Source organism: Pseudophryne corroboree, chromosome 5 (assembly GCF_028390025.1).
Source record: "Pseudophryne corroboree isolate aPseCor3 chromosome 5, aPseCor3.hap2, whole genome shotgun sequence".
NCBI lineage: Eukaryota > Metazoa > Chordata > Amphibia > Anura > Myobatrachidae > Pseudophryne > Pseudophryne corroboree.
This window is the reverse complement of record NC_086448.1, coordinates 663,315,580-663,335,503: the sequence shown is the minus strand read 5'-3', so window position 1 is coordinate 663,335,503 and position 19,924 is coordinate 663,315,580. Positions and strand designations below refer to the sequence as shown.

Sequence of the window (19,924 nt, the reverse complement as noted above, 5' to 3'; positions counted from 1 at the left end):
GCTTAACGTGTGCAATGCTGCTAAAAGCAGCTAGCGAGCGAACAACTCGGAATGAGGGCCAATGTGTTAAATGCAGCAGTTAGTATTTATTAATAACACTGGGCAGATGTACAGCATTAAACCCACAGACGTGATATAGCAGTGATAAGTGGAAGGTGATAAAGCACCAGCCAATCATTGCTGGTTTGAAAAATGACAATTAGGAGCTGACTGGCTAGTGCGTTATCACCTTCTACTTATCACTGCTTTATCACTTCTACACGCTTAATACACCTGCCCCAATATTCTCTGTGGTGTATATGGTATTTCACACTGTCAGACTGGAACATGAAGGGCTCACCAGGGAGTGCAGTGCTAGGGGCCCAAACATAAGGGGTATGGCCATCCATCTGATGGGGTGTGGTCAACCACAACAGAGGCGTGGCCAACCATTTGACAGGACATACAAAGAAAAGGGCCCCTTTATAAAGGAGGAGACAGGGTTGTGTCAGGACTACACACTTTACACACAGGCAGGAGGGCTAATGTTGATGTAGTGTCCATAGAACAAACTAAACACCTAGGTTCATCCATGATTCTGCTCCACCAGTTACTAACCACTAGAGAAGGTGATGGGTCCTCAGGCAGTGGTGCCCACTGGGAATTTCCTTTGTACAGTACACCTGTGGGCCAGTCTGACTCTGATATTTCAGCATATTTATTATTATAATGTGCATAAATAGGGTAATATGACTTTAGTATTTACTACTAGTATATCTGTATATTATTGCTATACTTTCTTGACGTTAATTGTATACTATTGGGTTAATTAAGGAAGAATTGGGACATCTGACATACAGTATATCTGATGCAAATGTAACTATTTTATTAAGATGTATATGAACATGTGTGTTAATATGATTATATCAATGTTATTTCCTGTGTATGTTAAAATAGCAAAACCGGCCCTAAATGAGCACCATAATGTCTACAGTAAATGTCCTATTTTTCAACAGCAAAATTCAAGACGCTTTGCAATACAATATCATATAATTATTTAGTGGAAAAAACAATCAATATGTATTCATAGCATTGGAGTCTTATAAAAGGATGTGAGGAAATTACTTTGCTAAAGCCCTTGAAAGACTGCTGGGTAAATAACAGAGGAGTGAAATCATTATGCTCATCCCTCCTGAGAAAATGAATCATTAAGTAGATTATTTGTTGCCATAGTGTATTGTGATTCAAGTGTGATTAAGAAAAAAACTGTACAATTGAAATTAGTCTATGGTGACTTTCTGCAAATGCCAAAATAAAGACATTTGTGTGGTCTTTATATCCCTAGTTACATAATATTGTGTATCAAAATACATTATTTCTAAAATAGATTAACATAGTCAGAAAACTGGGGTTCCAGACATACAGTAAGTAGAGTATAGAGTTAAAGTAGCCAACAAACACAGTAAACTTATAAGAAAGCATATTGTGTACTAATTTTTAGGCAGGCTGTATAGATTAGGGATGATCTGCTAAAATCCATAAACAACCTGTGTTATCTTAAAACATATAACAAGCAGGAGTGGTGCAAGCCATGGGGAAACCCAAGGCAGCATCCTAGGAACCCTTAGGCAATGCGCCCCTACCCCCTTGCTTCTTGCCATGGCAGGCAAGAGATGGGGGGGTATCCTTTGCTCCTCATGATGGGAGTGTTGTACTTGACTGAGATATCATAGCCTCAGACTACAAGTATACAGTAACACTGACATGGAGGAAAATTAGCCAGCAGCTTGACATGTCAGTTGCAGGTGCTCCATATGGGGGTAATAAAAACACTCTATAGGTGGAAATCAATTGTTTTCCTGCCCTCCTGCCCACGATCACACCTGCCGGCAGCTATACATATGTATCTGCCAGCTGGCGCGAGAACTGCATAACAGTTCGCTACCCCCAGGGATGGCAAGCTGAAATGCACGAAAAGCGACCTATTTGGGTTCCCAAATGGGACTTTTCATGTCGCGCCAATAGTTTAGTCGGGTTTAGCCGCTTTACATGCCTAAACCCGGCTGCTATGGGCGCGATATGCAAAAACAGGGGACAATTGAATATCCCTCTGTGATCCCCATTGTTTCAGATGGGAGATCGGGCGTGATATAACAATTGAATATTGCCCTATGAGTAACAGTATATCACTCATTCAGTGTTCAGAGCCCCCTAACCATTACCATTGATGCCCTTTACTGCTACCTAGGTTCAGAACACACAAAAATGCATATCATTTCTTTTTTTTAAAGTGTATATACCTAATAAGTACTGTAGCAAGGAGAATGCAGTAGTACTGATATCTATCATCTCTAAAGTGGTAGGTTTCAGGTTTATTACACCCCTTTCACAATGCACAAATAACCCGGTATCGACCGGGCATATTGCCGGGTCTACATGGGTCAGTGTGCGGTGTGAAAGCGCCATAGCCGAAATCCCGGGTCACCTGACCTGGCAATTCAACCCGGGAATAAAGCAGTGTTATTCCCAGGTTGAATACCATGTCAATGGCAGCGTAAACGGGCTCCGGGGTCGATGCGACCCGGGACCCGTTCACTACAACAGGGAGAGGCGGTGTGGAGATGAGCTCATCTCCCAGCGCCACCTCTGTCCCCACTGCCGGCTCCGCCCCCGCTGCTATGGCAACCCGCCCGGCATATTGCTGGGTCAGGTAAGCCAGCAGTAGCGTCCAATGCCGAATCCCACCTGGGAAGGACCCGTTTCCAATTCCTGGGTGGGATCCGGCATTGGCGGTGTGAAAGGGGTATTACTGTTGCAGTAAAGGTCATGTGGTTTATAGGTGCTCCCCAAAGAGAGATAAATCAGAATAGTGGAAAGCACACACATGTCCAAGCCTGGGGCACATGACTGTAGGTGTATGTGTGGAGGGGGAAAGTGGAGGAGTGCTACTTTATAGTTTTTTTATTTGGTATAAAATTACTTTAAACATAAGTTGAAATATGGTTAAATAATTTTATTTAAATATATAGGAAACAGTGATATCTGGATTCATAGACAACTAGAGCAGTGATACCGTAGATGAGGGCGGGGACAGACTGGGGTTCTGAATCGGCCTGGGCATTTATGAATGCGCACGTCACTGGGGGCATGCAGACATGATGTATGGGGGCGTGCTGCGAATCAGGGAAGCGTGGACTTGCGGCACACCCCCATTTCCATGGAGACCAGTGGGGGCGGCTAAACCAGAGTGCCGGAGGCTGCGCTGTGCACTTCCTTCACGGCTCTCTGTGGGACTGGACCGACCAACCAGCCCATCGGCCCTTCTGGCATGCAGTCTGGCCCTAGATAAGGGTAGCACAGAAAAAGAGCAGTAGGCAGGGTTATATATGTACTGTAGATCTGCGCTGACACAAATAGGGTGAGAAAGAATGGTGCTGTCTATACAGGGTCATGTTCCTTGATGTTATGGGCAGAATTCACAGCCACACGTAGGCCCTCATTCCGAGTTGATCGCTAGCTGCCGTTGTTCGCAGCGCAGCGATCAGGCTAAAAATCTGCACTTCTGCGCATACGTATGGTGCGCACTGCGCACGCGCAACGTACTTTCACAAAAGCCGATGCAGTTTTACACAAGCTCTAGCGACGCTTTTCAGTTGCACTGCTGTCCGCAGAGTGATTGACAGGAAGTGGGTGTATCTGGGTGGTAACTGAACATTTTCGGGGAGTGTGTGTAAAAACGCAGGCGTGCCAGATAAAAACGCAGGAGTGGCTGGGGAAATGTAAGTGTGGCTGGCCGAACGCAGGGCGTGTTTGTGATGTCAAAACAGGAACTAAACAGACTGAAGTGATCGCTAGCTAGGAGTAAGTCTCGAGCTACTCTGAAACTGCACAATCTTTTTTGTAGCAATGCTGCGATCCTTTCGTTCGCACTTCTGCTAAGCTAAGATACACTCCCAGAGGGCGGTGGCCTAGCATTTGCACTGCTGCTAAAAGCAGCTAGCGAGCGATCAATTCGGAACGAGGGCCGTAAACCACACACAATACCAATGTTCATGTACAGTAGTTGAGCAATTGCAACTGCAACTGCAACTGCACATGCATGAACAGTATTGAAAACCCTTATGATGCATGCTTTACAGAGAGTGTATGCATAAAGGTGCAGTTGCGTTCAGGACAGACAGTATTAAAAATGTGGTGGAAAAGTGATGGGCGTTCCTGGGCAGTGACTGGGTGGTGGCTACTAGTGCTCACTAATATTTGCCCATTCAGTTGGCGTACTATGGGATTGTCTCAATCATGTCAATGCAAGCAGCTGCAGGCGCACACTCACAAGCAGAGGAAGTTGTGGTCAGACAGAGAAACTGCACCTGCCATAGGGCTGTTGAAAGTTTTGATGGTGCGATGTACGTATGAGTATGCACCAACAATGCTGCCTATTGTTGCATCTGATGCAACCGTGATAAGTGGTTAAAACCTACTATAATAGCTGAAAATATGTGCGGTTCCCCTGTATTTAAAAAACCAGCACTAGGCTCTTGGACTGTTCCTGGTTCCAAAAATACTGGGGGGAAAATATGTAGTGGTCCCCCGTATTTTTGAAACCAGATCTGGGCTTTGCTAGCCAGGGAGACAATGTCATGCTCATATTGATCCCCGGGCCATAACATTAACCCCCTAACTAGTCAGCCCTGGGTGGTGTTTCCAGCCAGGGCTGACAAGTGTGTTTCCCCTCCAGGCACCAAAGGCCAGGGCTATCCCTGGCACCCCTGGGTGGTGGGTGCTGAGTTGATAGTCAATTAGAGAATGTATAAAATAGAACTAATATTATCATTTACAGGAAGGACTACAGGTCCCAGCAACCCCCCCATACACACATGCTGGTACTTTGAGAGCCACTAGTATCAGAATGCAGTGACGTGCGGTGAGGTCACTGGTTGGGGAGGCACTGGCAGCTAACAAGCCCCCCCCCCCTTGAAAAAAAAAAAAAAAAGTGTGGTCCCCCAACACACCAGTAAAACCAGCACTAGGCAGAACCAGCCAGGGGGAGTAATGCCATAGCAGGGGAGACACTCAGTGTGGTGTCCCCCTGCCATAACATTAATCTGCCCCCCAGCCAGTCAGCCCAGGGTTGGAATTCCTCGGAGAGTGGGAACCCCAAAAAATTAAAATGGGGTCCCCCCTCCCGAGCAATAACCAGCACTGGGCTGATAGCCCAGTGCTATGCCCCGCACCCCTGGTGGCGGTGGGTGCGGCGTTCATTGTGTGTTAATAGTGTTCTTTACAGGTGGCCTACAAGTCCCAGTAAGCCTGCCCCAGCATGCTGGCACTTGGAGAACCACAAGTGCCAGCATGCCCGGACACAAAGGGCCTGCTGGCACCTGTAGTCCACCTGCAAAGAATAGTAATATTGTTCTTTACAGGTAGCCTACAGGTCCCAGCAAGCCTGCCCCAGCATGCTGGCACTTGGAGAACCACAAGTGCCAGCATGCCCGGACATAAAGTGCCCGCTGGCACCTGTAGTCCACCTGTAAAGAAAATATTAAAATAAAAACACCACACAAGTCTTGAAAATAAGCTTTATTAAACTGGGTCTTCACCTGGGGGCGGCGGCCTTTAAGCTCTTTTGCGTGGCCGCCGCCTTCCCAGGGCTTCCGGCGTCTTCACCTGGGGGGGCGCCACCTCCCCAGGGCTTCCAGCGTCTTCACCTGGTGGGCGGCGGCTGCTAAGCTCTTTTGCATAGTCGCCGCCCAGCCAGGACTTCCGGCGTCTTCATTCTTCAGGAGCTCTTCACAGCTCCTCCTCCGCCGTCGGACTGACTCTCCTCCGCCTCGCGCTGACTTATATAAGTCAGCCGGAGGGGGCGGGGCGATGACGCGGCGAGCCGTGATTGGCTCGCGGCGGCCATCTTGAATTTCAAAAATGGCGCTGAGGCGCCATTTTTGAAACTGGAACCGCTCCGCTGCCAAACTCTGCAGGATAAAGGTAATTTCCGCCGCCGCACTGCCGCCGCAACCCGCACCGCCGACGCCCGCTCCACCGCCGCATCCCGCCGCCCGCACCATCGCCGCATCCAGCCGCCCGCACCTCCTCCGCCAGCGTCGCCCACACAGTGATTGACAGCGGATCCAGTGACGGATCCGCTGGCCAATCACTGTGGCCTCACTGACAGGGACGTGCTTTCATAGGTTGAAAGCACGTCCCTGATGGAAAGCGGCACCACTAATGGTGCCGCTTTCCCATATATTTTCAATGGGCTTTTACAGCCCATGGCTAGTCCCCGCCCGTGCCCACCCCCCGCTCCCCATACTTTCCCCAGTGACAACGGGAGGCACCACGATCGGTGCCTCCCAAACACATATACATAACAGCAACGATAAGAATAATATTAAGAAGATACATATGGCACAGAATATGTGTCATATGCATCTTCTTTGTATTATCTTAATCATTATGACAGGGGAGGCACTGCCTCCCCTGCCTCCCCTGACTGCACGTCCCTGCCAGAATGTTGGGCATTGAAGCAGCCCACTGCTACCTATAGCCCCCCCTGTCAAAGAAATATCAAAACAAAGACAAGACCCACACACCCTAGAAAGTATAAGATTAATAAACACCCTTGCACACTCACACATACTCACCTACAAACCATGTAGCCATTCATGTTCTCTTCTCCAAATAGCATCCACGTAGCCTATAAAAAAAAATCCATACTCACCAATTCTTCTCTGAATGCACTGCTGTGGGGGACATCTATTTGAAAAGTGCACTTTTATCTGTATTTGCACAATTCACTGGTGTGTTTGCTGACACGGTTCCATGTAAATTCTTATGTTTTTGTCAAGAAAAAAATGAGGAAACAACTTAACCAGCACTTCTCTGTTTGTTCAATAGTTCACTTATTCTCATCAAATCATCTCCATCAGTGGTATATAGTGGGATCCCGGGAGCACCATTCACGACGGTTTGGGCTGCTGGTTCTAGGATAATTCTGCAATAGAGGAATTATCCTAGAACCAGCAGCCCAAACGGTCATAAATGGTGCTCCCGGGATCCCCATCATACCATATGAGCTGTTATCGAACTGTCTAATCGCAGTTCCATCAAACCTGGTAATTTCCCATTGCATAAATTGACGGGGAAGCCTACCTTTTCTGAAATATTATGCCTCTTTTGTATAGACAGTTGGATTTTATGTATATGTTGTTTGTCAATTAAAATTTTATTACACTATATTCTCTCTCCCATTTCTGTTCTATATACCACTGATGGAGATGATTTGATGAGAATAAGTGAACTATTGAACAAACAGAGAAGCGCTGGTTAAGTTGTTTCTTCATTTTTTTCTTGTCTGTTTTGCACTACTGGTGAGGGGTGAAGAATACCTCCAGAAGTTTACAACTGACAGGCTGCTTCTGCGCATGGAATAGTTCTTCAAACCTTCTTCTTACCATCTCATGTTTTAGTGTTGTCTATGGAAATGACATTCGATTTGGCCGGTGGTGTGATCATATGTCCATGTCCACCCATATTTTGTACTTCTATTTGAACGTCAGTATTTGTTCTTTACTAAATTATCATGTTCTAAAAAATGCCGTAACACTCTTGTGTTTGCCAACTCAGGCAAACATGGAGTTTAGTAAATTTGCCCCCATGTATTAACATACAAACAAGGAGGTACAGTAAATTTATATTCCATATAATAATAAGAGTTTAACAATTAGATTAAGGGCTAGATACCATTGCATATTGGTCCAGATTGCAAGGGTAAAAATGCTGCGAATGAAAATGTTATTCTGAGGTCAGAGGGTTGCTTGAGAATAGAAAGAGTACACATGTAAGTTTTCTTTGAGCTGTGCAGAGGTGAGGTCATTTGATAGAATTACTTAAGAGCATAAATGTGTAGTTCAGGTATTTGAGAAGCCTGTCTGAATAGGTCAGTTTTTAGAGAATGCTTGAAATTTTGGAGGCTAGAAGACAGTCTTGTTGTGCAAAGGGGGGTATTCCACATAGTGTGTGTAGCATGAAAAAAATCCTGTACCATAAATGGGAGGAGTTATTTAGTGTGGATGAGATGCACTGATCTAGCACAGAGTGTGGTACAGAGATGTATTTTGGTGTAAGTTTGTTGATAGCAATTTATGTTGGCACAAGTATTTTAAATATGATTCCATAAAAACAAGCAAAAAATGTAGAGATTAATGGAGTGGGGCAGCTGTAAGTGAATGTTTTGCGAGAAAAATCAGTCTAGCCACTATTCAAGATTGACTGTAATGGTGTAAGTCTACTTAAGGGAAGAACAGTGAGGAGGTTAATGCAATAGTCTGCCCCACTCACTCTCTGACCTAGACTTCATGACCCACTTTACATCTAAGATTGAATCCATATGTCAGGACATCCCATCCAACCAGACCCTCATCACCCCATCCCCTGCTTTCCCAGTATGCATCTCCTTATCCTCCCCATCCATTTTACCTGCTCTGACTTCATTCTCCCAAGTATCAGGAGATAAATTCATGGCCGTAATCTGCCACTTCCCATTCCAACTCCCCCTTTGACCATAGTCCCTCCCACCCATTGTACATCTCTTCAATTTCTCCCTCTCATCAGACACTGTATCTTCTCTTTTAAACATGCCCTTGTCTCCCTGACTCTTGAAAAACTCACCATTGATCCTGTCAGTTTCTCTACTCACAGCCACATCTCTCTTCCCCTTTGCCTCCAATCTTTTTGAGCAGTTTATGTACAACTACATCACCACATTTATTTCCTCCTATTCCCTGATAGACACATTTCAGTCTGGCTTCCATCCTTTACACTTTACAGAAATGGATCTCTATAAAGTTAGCAATGACCTCCTTGCTGCCAAAGCCAAGGGTCACTATCCTCTGCTTATTCTCTTTGACTTCTTTGCTGCTTTTGACAAGGGAACCACCCTCTCCTCCTGCAAATACTTCACTCTCAGTCTGCATGATACTGCCCTCTCCTGGCTGTCTTCCTACCTCTTTCACCATTCTTTCTCCTTCTCTCATGACTCCACTTCTCCCCCACTTCCTCTACCAGTAGGTGTCCTCAAAGGTTCTATTCTTGGATCTCACCTATTCTTCCTTTACACATCCTCTATAGGTGTGCTCATACGTTCTTCTGGCCTCCAATATCAACTCTATGATGATGACACTGAGATCTACCTCTCCTCCCCTGACCTTTTCTCCACTCTCCTCATTGGTTTTTCCAATGGCTCTCAGCTATTTCCTGTAGAATGTCCCTGGTTTTGAAGCATTGATCTAGTGCAGAGGTTAATGCAGAGATATACAGATATGACCAGCATCATATTTGCCACTAGGCGTGGCAATTGCAAGTTGTGAAAGTGAAGAAAGACAAAATATGTGAGGTTATCTGTGGACTGTACAAAGGGGATGTAATTAGATGGGGAGACATTGAAGGTTATTTGGGTGGGTCCAGAATTAGATAAGCTTGTCTGAAGAGGTGAGTTTTCAGGGAATGCTTGAAGGCTTGGAGACTAGAGAAATCTTATTGTGTGTGGGAGTGCATTCCACAGAGTGGGTGCAGCCTGGAAAAAGTCCTGTCATTTTGAGTGGGAGCGAGTAATGAGTGTGGATGAGAGACGCAGATCTTGGGCAGAGCGGAAAGGTCAGGTAGGGAGATATTTTAAGATGAGCAATATCATGTTGGTGCAGTTTGGTTGACAGCCTTGTGTGTAAGTAAAAATATTTTATATTGAATATGGTAGAATACCAGTAAACAATTATAGATTACACTTACATTTGGTATCAAATGAGATTAAATACTTTTAAGTTATAGACCTTACTTAGGATTTTTCTCATTATGGTTATTACACAGTAATAGAAATTCTATATAATATACCTAAATGGTAATTAGCAACAGCATATCTCCTAAATATAGAAATGTATACAGCAAATACAAGGAATTGATGGTCAATAACAGAAAGAAAATTGAACTAACATAAATAGAAAGGATGTTTAGTTTGGGTTATTAAGAGGACTCATGATTAAAGGACATAGCACAATTGATGTACAGTAGTAACAAATGGAAGCAAACTCATCAATGATTTTCAAGGTTCTTCTTATACTTCAAACAGGGCCATTCCGCCATGAAAAGATTTGAGAGAAACATCACCATCCTACCAGTGGCAAGGAAAAAAACAATGTTCTCATTTTATTTCCTGGACCCAAATGTAACTCATCCAATCACCCCAGATGCAGTAATCACTAGCTGTCCTTCACAGTAACTGATTGCTGGAAGCAAATTGTCTGCCTTCTTTACTGCAATCACATTAGCAGTTTATTTCCTAACTTTTGTACCAGATTAATATGCAGACTAAAAAGAAGGGAGACTCATATTACAGTATAGCAGATATATAAACATGATTTCCTTAATGATGAAATACATTGACCAAAACACAGTAATAATAAAAATATTTTATTTCAAAATGCAAAACTGATCCTTAAATTCTATATACAAATATTGAATAATGCATTTAAACAAAAAAAGAAAAGAAAACCAATTGCATGCACTTCATAAGTAAAAGTTTGTCTGACAGGCCAAGACTCAAATACAAAAATGTTGCTGATTGCAAAACAAATCCATAATATCAACAATAGTAAATCTGCTCAATATGGACAAAACACAGCAGGAAGACATTTAGTACTTATTTTCCATTGTTAAGTACTCAGTTTGCTCCCTGTTGAAGCAAATCTGTTATTTTATGTAAAGGAATATTGCTCATTTGCTTGAGTATTTTTTTCAGTGGGAGAATTTTTACACTTTTGGAGCACAAATGATTTTTGCCCAGTTTCATGACTTTTTATCCAAACCATCTGTTGTGGAGTTCTGGAGTTTTCTGTGAGTTTTATTGTTCTGTGAGTTTTATTGTTATTATAAAATATTTTTTCTTTTGCAGACAACACAATTATTACTTACAATCACATTGTATTCTTATTCATTACAATGTGCATATTACCAAATAATTATTAATTTTAATATTTGTTACAAAATGTAAAGATAAAAAACCTACCAAATTATTATTATTGCTTTACTGTAACCTTATAACATACATTTTTTAATAACATTTTTACCTTAAACTAGTTATTCCAAATCAGGAATATTAATAATAATATTTTTCTATGAAGTCTGAAAAGCCATCTAAATATAAAGGCTGTTTATGTTCCACTTGAAAGATATATATTTTTTCAATTGCAAAACACAAAGAAGTAATAGTATGTATAATTTCCTTTTATTTATTTATTTTTCAGTTCAATTTCCTTTTATCTTAAATATTATTTTAGATTCCTAATTTAAATAAACATTAAAAGCTATATAACCTTTAATGTATCTGTTACAGTCATTTCTAAATTACATATTTATACATAAATCTGTCATAACACAACTCAAAGATACATCTCATACAGTACTTCAGGGCATTTGGTACAGATATAGTTAATATCTTTCATTTCTGTAACTAAGAGTTATTAATACTAATGTGAAATGCATTTTATATTATACAGATGGCACAAGATGTTGTTACTAAGTTATTATCTAGGATAAGCTGCACTGTTAAATTTAGGACTTAAAACTATCACATCAGATTAAACTATTGTAGTGAAATGGAAATAAAAATACAATTAAAGCACCTTAATATAAATATGTTAAAATATTTTATTAATTATAGCAATAACCTAGAATATTTCTATTTAGTTTCTGGATATTATTTCCAGTGTATAAAATAGTACTTACTACTGTATGCTTACTTTTTAATGCTATATTGTGGTGCATGTAGGAATGTACTGTATGTTGATTTAGGAGATTTGTAGTCATTGCTGTTTTTACATCATGTTTGTTTTACTCTGCATTTAAAAGTGAATTACAGAAAGAATGCTCTCAAATAATGCTAAGCAGAAATCCCTTTGGAAGGAGTGTACCTAACAATATTGCAGCGTGAGGTAGCAATTGTAATGGCTTCATATAATAATTACCTTTTTTAATATAATGAGCAATAAAAATATAATGTTTACTAATTATCTAAATTATTTTATTATTATTATTATTATTATTATTATTATTATTATTAGTAGGAGTAGTAGTAGTAGTAGTAGTAGTAGTAGCAGTAGTAGTAGTAGTAGTATTTCTGCCAACAAAATCAAAACCAGTAAATTCTAGTTCTGCAGCAAAAAACAAAATTCACTTTTTATGTATCCTTAAATTCTGTTAATTTATAAGATGACTCACATTGCAATTTAGGTATTTACCAATATCAAGAGCTATAAACATTCTGGCAACACATGTGGAGGGACATAATTCACAGACCATGACAATGTTACTGGATCACAAAAAAAGAGCTGCCTACATACAATCACCAATCAGGGGCGTTTTAACAGAGGAGGAGGCCCGTGTGCAACCTCCTCCCTCCAGGCCCCCTTCTGTGCAGCCGATGCCCGGTAACTGCAATAGAGTCTGAGCACTAGAGGGGCACAAACTCTATTGCGCATGTGCAAATCTCTGGGTAATCTCACAGTGGCCATTTTCCCAGAGGTTTCCTTACTTGGCATGAACAAAACTCTGGGAAAATGGCAGCCGACATTTACCTGAAGATTTCTGATAGATGTTGCCACCAGCAGGGGACTCCGGAGAGGTAAGTATTGAAAAAATGGGTGCAATGTGGGTGCCCCTGGACCCTGGGGACCCACGTGCACCTCACACACTGCACCAATTATAGATATGCCACTGTCATCAACACGTCTGCTATATGTAAGCAAATTATGTTACAATGTATTGTCACCATTAAACTTGGTTTTCCATTCTCCTACATCAAATGGATTTGCATCTTAAGAATGTCAGACAGGTTTACTCATATATTTTCAAATATCCATTTTACTTTATTTTTTATAAATTATAAATGTTTACAAAATTGTGAGGAAAAACAGCAAGACTTGTGGTAAGTGGCATAAGTTGTGGATGAGTTGGTACAAATCATTGATGGAAAAAATGTACAATTTTAAAAATGTATTTGATCTATTTAGCATTTTGCGCACATTACTGTTCCATACATAAAGACAGATCAAAAGTAAAAGTGAAAAGTGAGATAATATGAATATCTGCAATGAGTGCATACAAAAAAAAAACATAACTTAAGACTCCAATATTTTAAGTACAAGGGTAACAGTATGTTTCAATTTTCACAATTTTATGGAAACCAGGTCAACATTACTTTTCATTGCATCAAAAAGATCAAGCAGCTTTTTATATTTAAATAAACTCAGATTTAGTATTGTTGGGTTTTTTTTACAGCTTAAATTCTGGAAGCGTCTTATTTAAATTCTACTTGCAATAAGCTGGAAAACATGGAAAGCATTATGAGGTTACACAGAACTCTGGCAAAGAATTACACATTAACTGATGTGATGTAAATCAAAAGCTGCTTTTTAAATCAGATATTATTTAAATAAAAGCTTGCATTTACTTTTATCCCTTAAAAGCACCACATGGCTACATTATCAAAGCCACAAACTGTTCATCAATCTAAAATATATCTTTACAATTTCCACAGGCTGCAGAAATTGAAGTTGATGAAAACGGAACTTTAGACTTGAGTATGAAGAAGAATCGATTCCATGAAAAGGCTGGTGATTTAAGCTCTTCCAATCCAATAATATCAACTCCATCGTCTTCTCCTTTTAAAACTAGTAGCCTTTTGGTCAATGCTGCCTTCTACAAAGCCCTGTGTGAAAAGGAGGGATGGGATGCGCCAATCAACTACAGCAAGGTGCATGGTAAAAATGCAGAGGATATTGAGGTTTGTGATGTAACTCATTTTATGCAATAAAAAAAAAATGCAAAGTAATGTTGTTATATGTAGAAAATCAAAATAATATTGCCAAAAGTAAATTATCTTTCATGTAGAAAGTGTCCTACATTCAATACCAGCAATGTGTAAAAGAAAGTCCGCGAGGCTCTCCTTTGCATTACTGTGATTTTTATGTTCCAGTATAATGTAATCACAATACAGTGGACACAGCATAAAAAATGTCTAAACTACAGATGTGTCCTCATGCACTGAGTGTCTTTATGCAAAATCATATTTTTCTTTCAATTTTGCATCTTAGTCACATCGTGTACAGGAATTAGTTTTACACACTTATACAGTTGCAAATAAAGCACAGTGGAACTTGGCATGAGGTAAAGCCACAGCTGCTGGCATTGGAGCCCTTCTACCCAGTGGCGGAATTTGTGAGGGTCAGACACAGGTGCAAAAATATAATTTGGGACCTCCTTCTCCATCCCAACCCAAGTTCACAATATGCCACACAGCAAGGGGTGACAGGGAGAAGCAGAGGGTGTCAGTGTAAGGCAGGGGGAGGCAGAGGTTGACATAGATAGGCAGAGGGTGACACCAGAAGGCAGTCAAAGGCAGAGGGTGACAGGGGGAGGCAGTGGGTGACAGAGGTACAAGCACAATGTCCTGCACAGTGCTTTTCTCAGTTTGGCACTCAGTCAGGCAGACTCTGACAGTTACACTGTTTGTAAGATGCCTTTAATTCAAAGACAGCAGTGAATCAGAGAAAATGTACAGCTGTCTGTTAATTAGAGGCAGTATGTGGCTGTGATCATCAGCACTGATTGTTGGAAGGACTCCTCTATCAGTCCAGCACACACAAGGTCAGCCCTGCCTTCCTAAAGTAAGGGACAGGTCCTTCAGGCAGTGGGGCTCACCCTGCTCTCTGCATTGGGCTATTCATCCTACATTTCTCAAAATGACGTGTGGGGGGACGGGATAACTCATTGCTGGTCTGGGAAGCAGTGGGACCCTAAGTCCTCAGGGGCCCGATGCAATGCATCTGCTGCACAAATAGTAGTTCTACCTCTGCTTCTACCACAGATTTACACAGAAATACAAATGTCACACACCCCACTGCTCAGTGTACTAGTTATGCAGTTTTTTTGCTTTCAGTTGTTTTAATAATGCAATGAAGATGCATATTATAAGCAAAAAAAGATGCTCAGTGCGGCTATGTTGCAAGGGACCGTGTTGGCCAAGGGGGGCTATTTAGCGCGACTGAAGACAGCTAACACAGCCAGTAATCTATATATTATTTGTTTGTCCTGTGTGAACACATCATGCTTCTGTTTTGGTCAGCAAATGTTAGTAATGGTATGGGATTGCTTTTTCAGAACAGAACAGTGTAGCCCAGCATATAGAGATCATCCATTAGACAATCTAAGCTTCAGTATAGTCTCAGCAGATACTGCAGGAGCTAAATGATGCTAACACATTGTAATGAGTGTAGTCTGATTAAGTGTTTGTATTTTATTTTTTTGCTTAATATTTTTATTTGTTAAAGCCAGTACTGTCTGGTGAGAGACATCACAATCCTCTATAGTCCAATTGGATCATATTCCTGTCAATCAATTGTGGTCCCTTTAAATTCAATTAATTTAACTGCTGTTTCAGTAATTTGTTTTAGTGGGTTTGCTGGCAGTTTCATGGCGATTTTCAAAACCGCTGCTCCATAAATCAGGGGTTTATATTTTATTATTTTATTCATCTAAAACATTGCTGCTGCGGTGATATTCAATTAAGTTCTATTATATTCTAAAGTGTGCTTTCCTGGTGATTTTGTGGTGCCCTTAGTAAATTGGAGGATTGCAAAACCACAGCTCAGTAAATGTAGAGCTATGACTCTTAACTCTGGAAATCCTAAATATGCAGAACAGGACTCTCAGAAGATGAGCACTCAGAAATGAGTGGCCTCTGTGTATAAGGAAACAGTGGAGAAGAGAGAAAGATCTTCAATAGCCCTACTTGTTGTCTTTGCTTTGAGTTGCTACCTTCATGGTTCACCATGATGCTAAAATGGATGCCACACTTTTACTAGCACTATCTTTCAGAAACTGGGTGATTTACTTTATACTATAATGCTTTAAGTTGATAAAATTCTACAAAAGGCCAACTTAGAGGTTACAGTAGGTCTTTTGGACTAGTACATTATATTAATGATAATCAATGAGTGGAAAAATTGCAACTGCAGAGGTCGCAAACCACTGCCACCACAACCCAGGGAGTGAGATAGAGTCCCATCGAAGCATTGGTTATTGTGAGGCAGATTAAAGATGTTAAGAGCTACAGTACAAATTTTATCATGAAAAAAAAAATTAGCCAAAAAACACCAAGGGGTATATGTAATAGGGTCCAAGTTTGCCAGAGGTGTGGGATGTTGGCCAAAAATGGCCATATTTTTAAATCTGTAATCATTTAAAAGGCCAATCAATCTGGTTTTGCCTTTTAAATTATTGCTGTTTTTAAAATACAGCCATTCTTGACCAACATACCATGCATGTGGCAAACTTGGACCCTATTATATATACCCCCAAGACTTGGTTTCACTTTTGTAGGTGAAGTTTTCATTGTCTGAAATATTTATTTTCTAGAAGTATGGATGAATATAGAAATTGATTAAGATCATCCATGTATATCTTTACTTATTGGTTCTGGTCCTAAAAAGCAACAAAATAAATAAATAAAATATGGACCACATGGCACATCTCAAATATTTATCATACAGTACTTTAACAATGGCATTTCCACTCTAATGTGGAGACCATAAGCATGAGTCACCCTGGTATAAGCAAACCAGCCAAAACCAGCTGGATATTATTATGTGGGTAGCACAAACAAATTATGCTCCCTACTCCAGAACCCATCCAATGTATGCTATAAAGCATTGGTGCTTTTCCTGACCCCCTTGAACTGTGAATCTGGTGTAATTAACAAGATTCAGAATCATGTATAAAAAGGATTGCCTGAGGGCACCAAAGATGGAATGTTTGTATTATAATTTTTACTTGGTTATTTTCTATTGGCAATTTACTAATTTATCATTAATTTAACAGATACCAGGGGCTAATGTCCAGCAATAAATCTGCAGTGACAATACTGTTTATGGGATCATTTCTAGAGCTTCTTTTTTCATTTAAAACTACAACACAATGAGACAGGATTGTGTGGTTACTACTGCTTCCTATACCAGATCAAATGTATAAATATTTTTGGCTGTTTCTGTTTTCTAGTAAATTGTAGACAATAATTTTTTTTTATACATGGTCTTTTGCACCAGTTCATACACACAACAGTTGCTTAATTTGGGTGGCAATTTACAGAAAACATTGTCTATATGTCTCTGTGAAATAGCCTGTCCAGATGCCCTCTAACAAACAACAACAAAAAAAGGATGGATTTGGACATGGCTCAAAATCTCTACAAAATCCTTGATAAATAAATAGGGCTGTTAGTTTAGTTCAAACTGTCAGTTCTCCAACAATTTCAAGGCTTAAAAAAATGTTGAAAGTGCCAGATGCCATTATCTATTATCCATTTTACCACTATGTTCTGGTCTTTGCTGAAATCACTATAAACTTCCATCTGCATATTAATGGAGTTTAAACTATTCCTCCCTCTCTCTTTCTGTGCCTTTTTGAATCACCATCAGGCATATTAACAAAAAAACACCTACAAAATGTAATCTTTATTACTGCTATTTAAAGAAAATATTTGTTTGAAAATGTAAAATATTCCATTCCTAATATTTTTAAGTTTAGAATATTATATATGATTTTTTATTAACGAAATGAAAATAATTTGTATAGAAAATATCATTGTTATATGTCTATATATATATATATATATATATGTGTGTGTGTGTGTGTTTATGTGTGTGTGTACGTACGTACGAGGGTGCGGTACTCCTGGCATAAATTAATATTTAACACAGCTGGAATAAGTGCATGTTAGACTGTCACTAGATTAAAACACAACATATAGAAACATACCTTTATAAGAGAAGAATGACACCAAGTGAAAGCCAGCTCCAGAACTGGGACTACTCACCTGTCCGGCAGCACAAATGCATGACGTCATCACGTTAACAACGTGACTCCAGTTGTTTCCTAATGAGTGTACCATCACCAAGGCCAGATTAACAATGGGCCATATGGAGCTACAGCTCCAGGCCCTTCATTAAAAACAGGCCCACAGGATCATGCGGAGACCATTATTGCAAGTAAGGCGGTACATGGTGGCTGTCATTCCACCTTACTTACAACACATTCAGATGACTGCTGTCCCCATAGACAAGTGTCACTAACTGACAGTGACAGTGGATTCTGCATGCTGCTGTAGAACTGACCCCCAACCACTCTTCCTCCCATAGGGTGTTTTATCATTGTAAAGCATGCATACTTAGTTCTAGCTTTCTACAAATAAGCCACATCTAACAACATTTATATACAGTATAGATGTGCACCATTATTTAACAACTAGCTATATTCATCTGAATAATGGCAGTCTGACAAGAAGGATTTCATTTATGTGACAGCAAATGCCTTCCTCGGATAAGAAGTTGGTATGCCATAAATGTGAAAATTTGGGGCCTGATTACTCATTAACAACGTGATATAAGCACAAAACAACAATGTCCCCTAAGTAACATTTGCTTAGTGTTTTATTTTGAGGTACAAAAGTTATTTATGTGCCATACCTTTGTTTGAATTTAGAATAATTATAAAAAACCTCTATTCAACTTACAAAACAACAGATGGCAGCCTTTACCTTTTTATTGATAACTAACCAGAAAGGTCAATGCAGAGATAAAGGCTTGTTTTTAAGCTTATGTAGCATAGCAATAAAGACCTGCCTTTGTTATACTTGAATTGGAATATCATAAAAAAGTACTGAATAACGCTCTACATCATTTCTATGTGTGCTCTCAACTAATAGTAAATAAAGAAATTGTTACATGCCATTTTTCTAGGTTTACCCTCACAATAGACCCTTCGTTTCTATTAAGACTGGACAGGTTTTAATGGTAACTTTGGCATTTTATCATAATGCTGTCTGAATTTCTTTACTATGTGTACTATTTGTGGGGAAGTAGTTTATGTATAAATTGTAAATATATTAGAAAGTACAGAGACATAACATAAATTATTTTTTGGCAATATTTATATATTTAGTGTAGATATTTCATTTTCAGTACATAAGGCATAGGTGAATCTATCATGGGTGTAGGTTGTGCGATTCACAATGGCCCCTGGATCTGGTGGGGGGGCACACCACTTACCTTGCACGCATACTCTATACTACTATACTTACCTCTCTTTCGAGTTTGGTGCCACTATCTTCAAGAAACTGGTGAGGAATTCATTTTCCGAAAGACCTACGCATGCATAGCAGAGTATCACCAGGAAAATGACATGGAAGTCATGTTTCCGGAGATCTGCACATGTACAGCAGACTCTTGCAGAGAGGGAGAACCCAAGCGGAGGCGCCATACTAGCATAGGAATTTATGTGGAATCTTATAGGCTTTTGAGAATGATGTATTACCAGGTAAGGTACAATGTCACCCATTCCTTTTGCTTCCTCATATGGATCCCAGGGAGGACTTATATGGCCAATAGTTGGTGACATCAGAGGTGATGGGAGCACATACTGTACCTTGACATCCACTGACACTGCACCATTTTGCAGTCTTCTAGATCCATAAGTATTAAGGGCCATATTCAGATGTAGGAGCAAAGCAAAAGATAATTACAAAGAAAATTAAAAAAATGCAAAATAATTTTCTTAAATATTAGTGGACACCAAATAATTGGAATTTTACCCTGGTACCCACAGCCCAGGTAAACAAGGATGGATCTAATGCTGTTCAGCATTGTTATGGTTATGTGCCTGGAGGGGGAATTTATTTGTTTAACCTCCGAGAGGTTCAGAGCCAATACCTAATAGCTCAGGTGTCTTACAGTAGAAGAGAGGGGGCTACAATTTTTATTTTTATTTTTTTAGGGGGAGTGATTTTTAATATGCTGTAATCCCAAACTGACAGCAATGTACTTTCGCTAATTGCTGTAAAATGAAA

At 40.2% G+C, this 19,924-nt stretch overlaps 1 protein-coding gene across 9 annotated transcripts in view; it reads left to right on the top strand.

Annotated features, from left to right (window-relative positions):
* Nucleotides 1-19,924, top strand: part of ST18 (ST18 C2H2C-type zinc finger transcription factor) — a 340,135-nt gene that overhangs the window by 226,444 nt on the left and 93,767 nt on the right. For all 9 annotated transcript variants that reach the window (XR_010177857.1, XR_010177858.1, XM_063923709.1 and 6 more), the window contains one exon: nucleotides 13,562-13,807. Coding sequence is in view for 7 of the 9 variants with exons in the window: in XM_063923709.1 (XP_063779779.1) it covers nucleotides 13,562-13,807 (246 nt within the window). In the remaining 2 variants the exon portion in view is untranslated. The remainder of the gene's footprint in view (nucleotides 1-13,561; nucleotides 13,808-19,924) is intronic.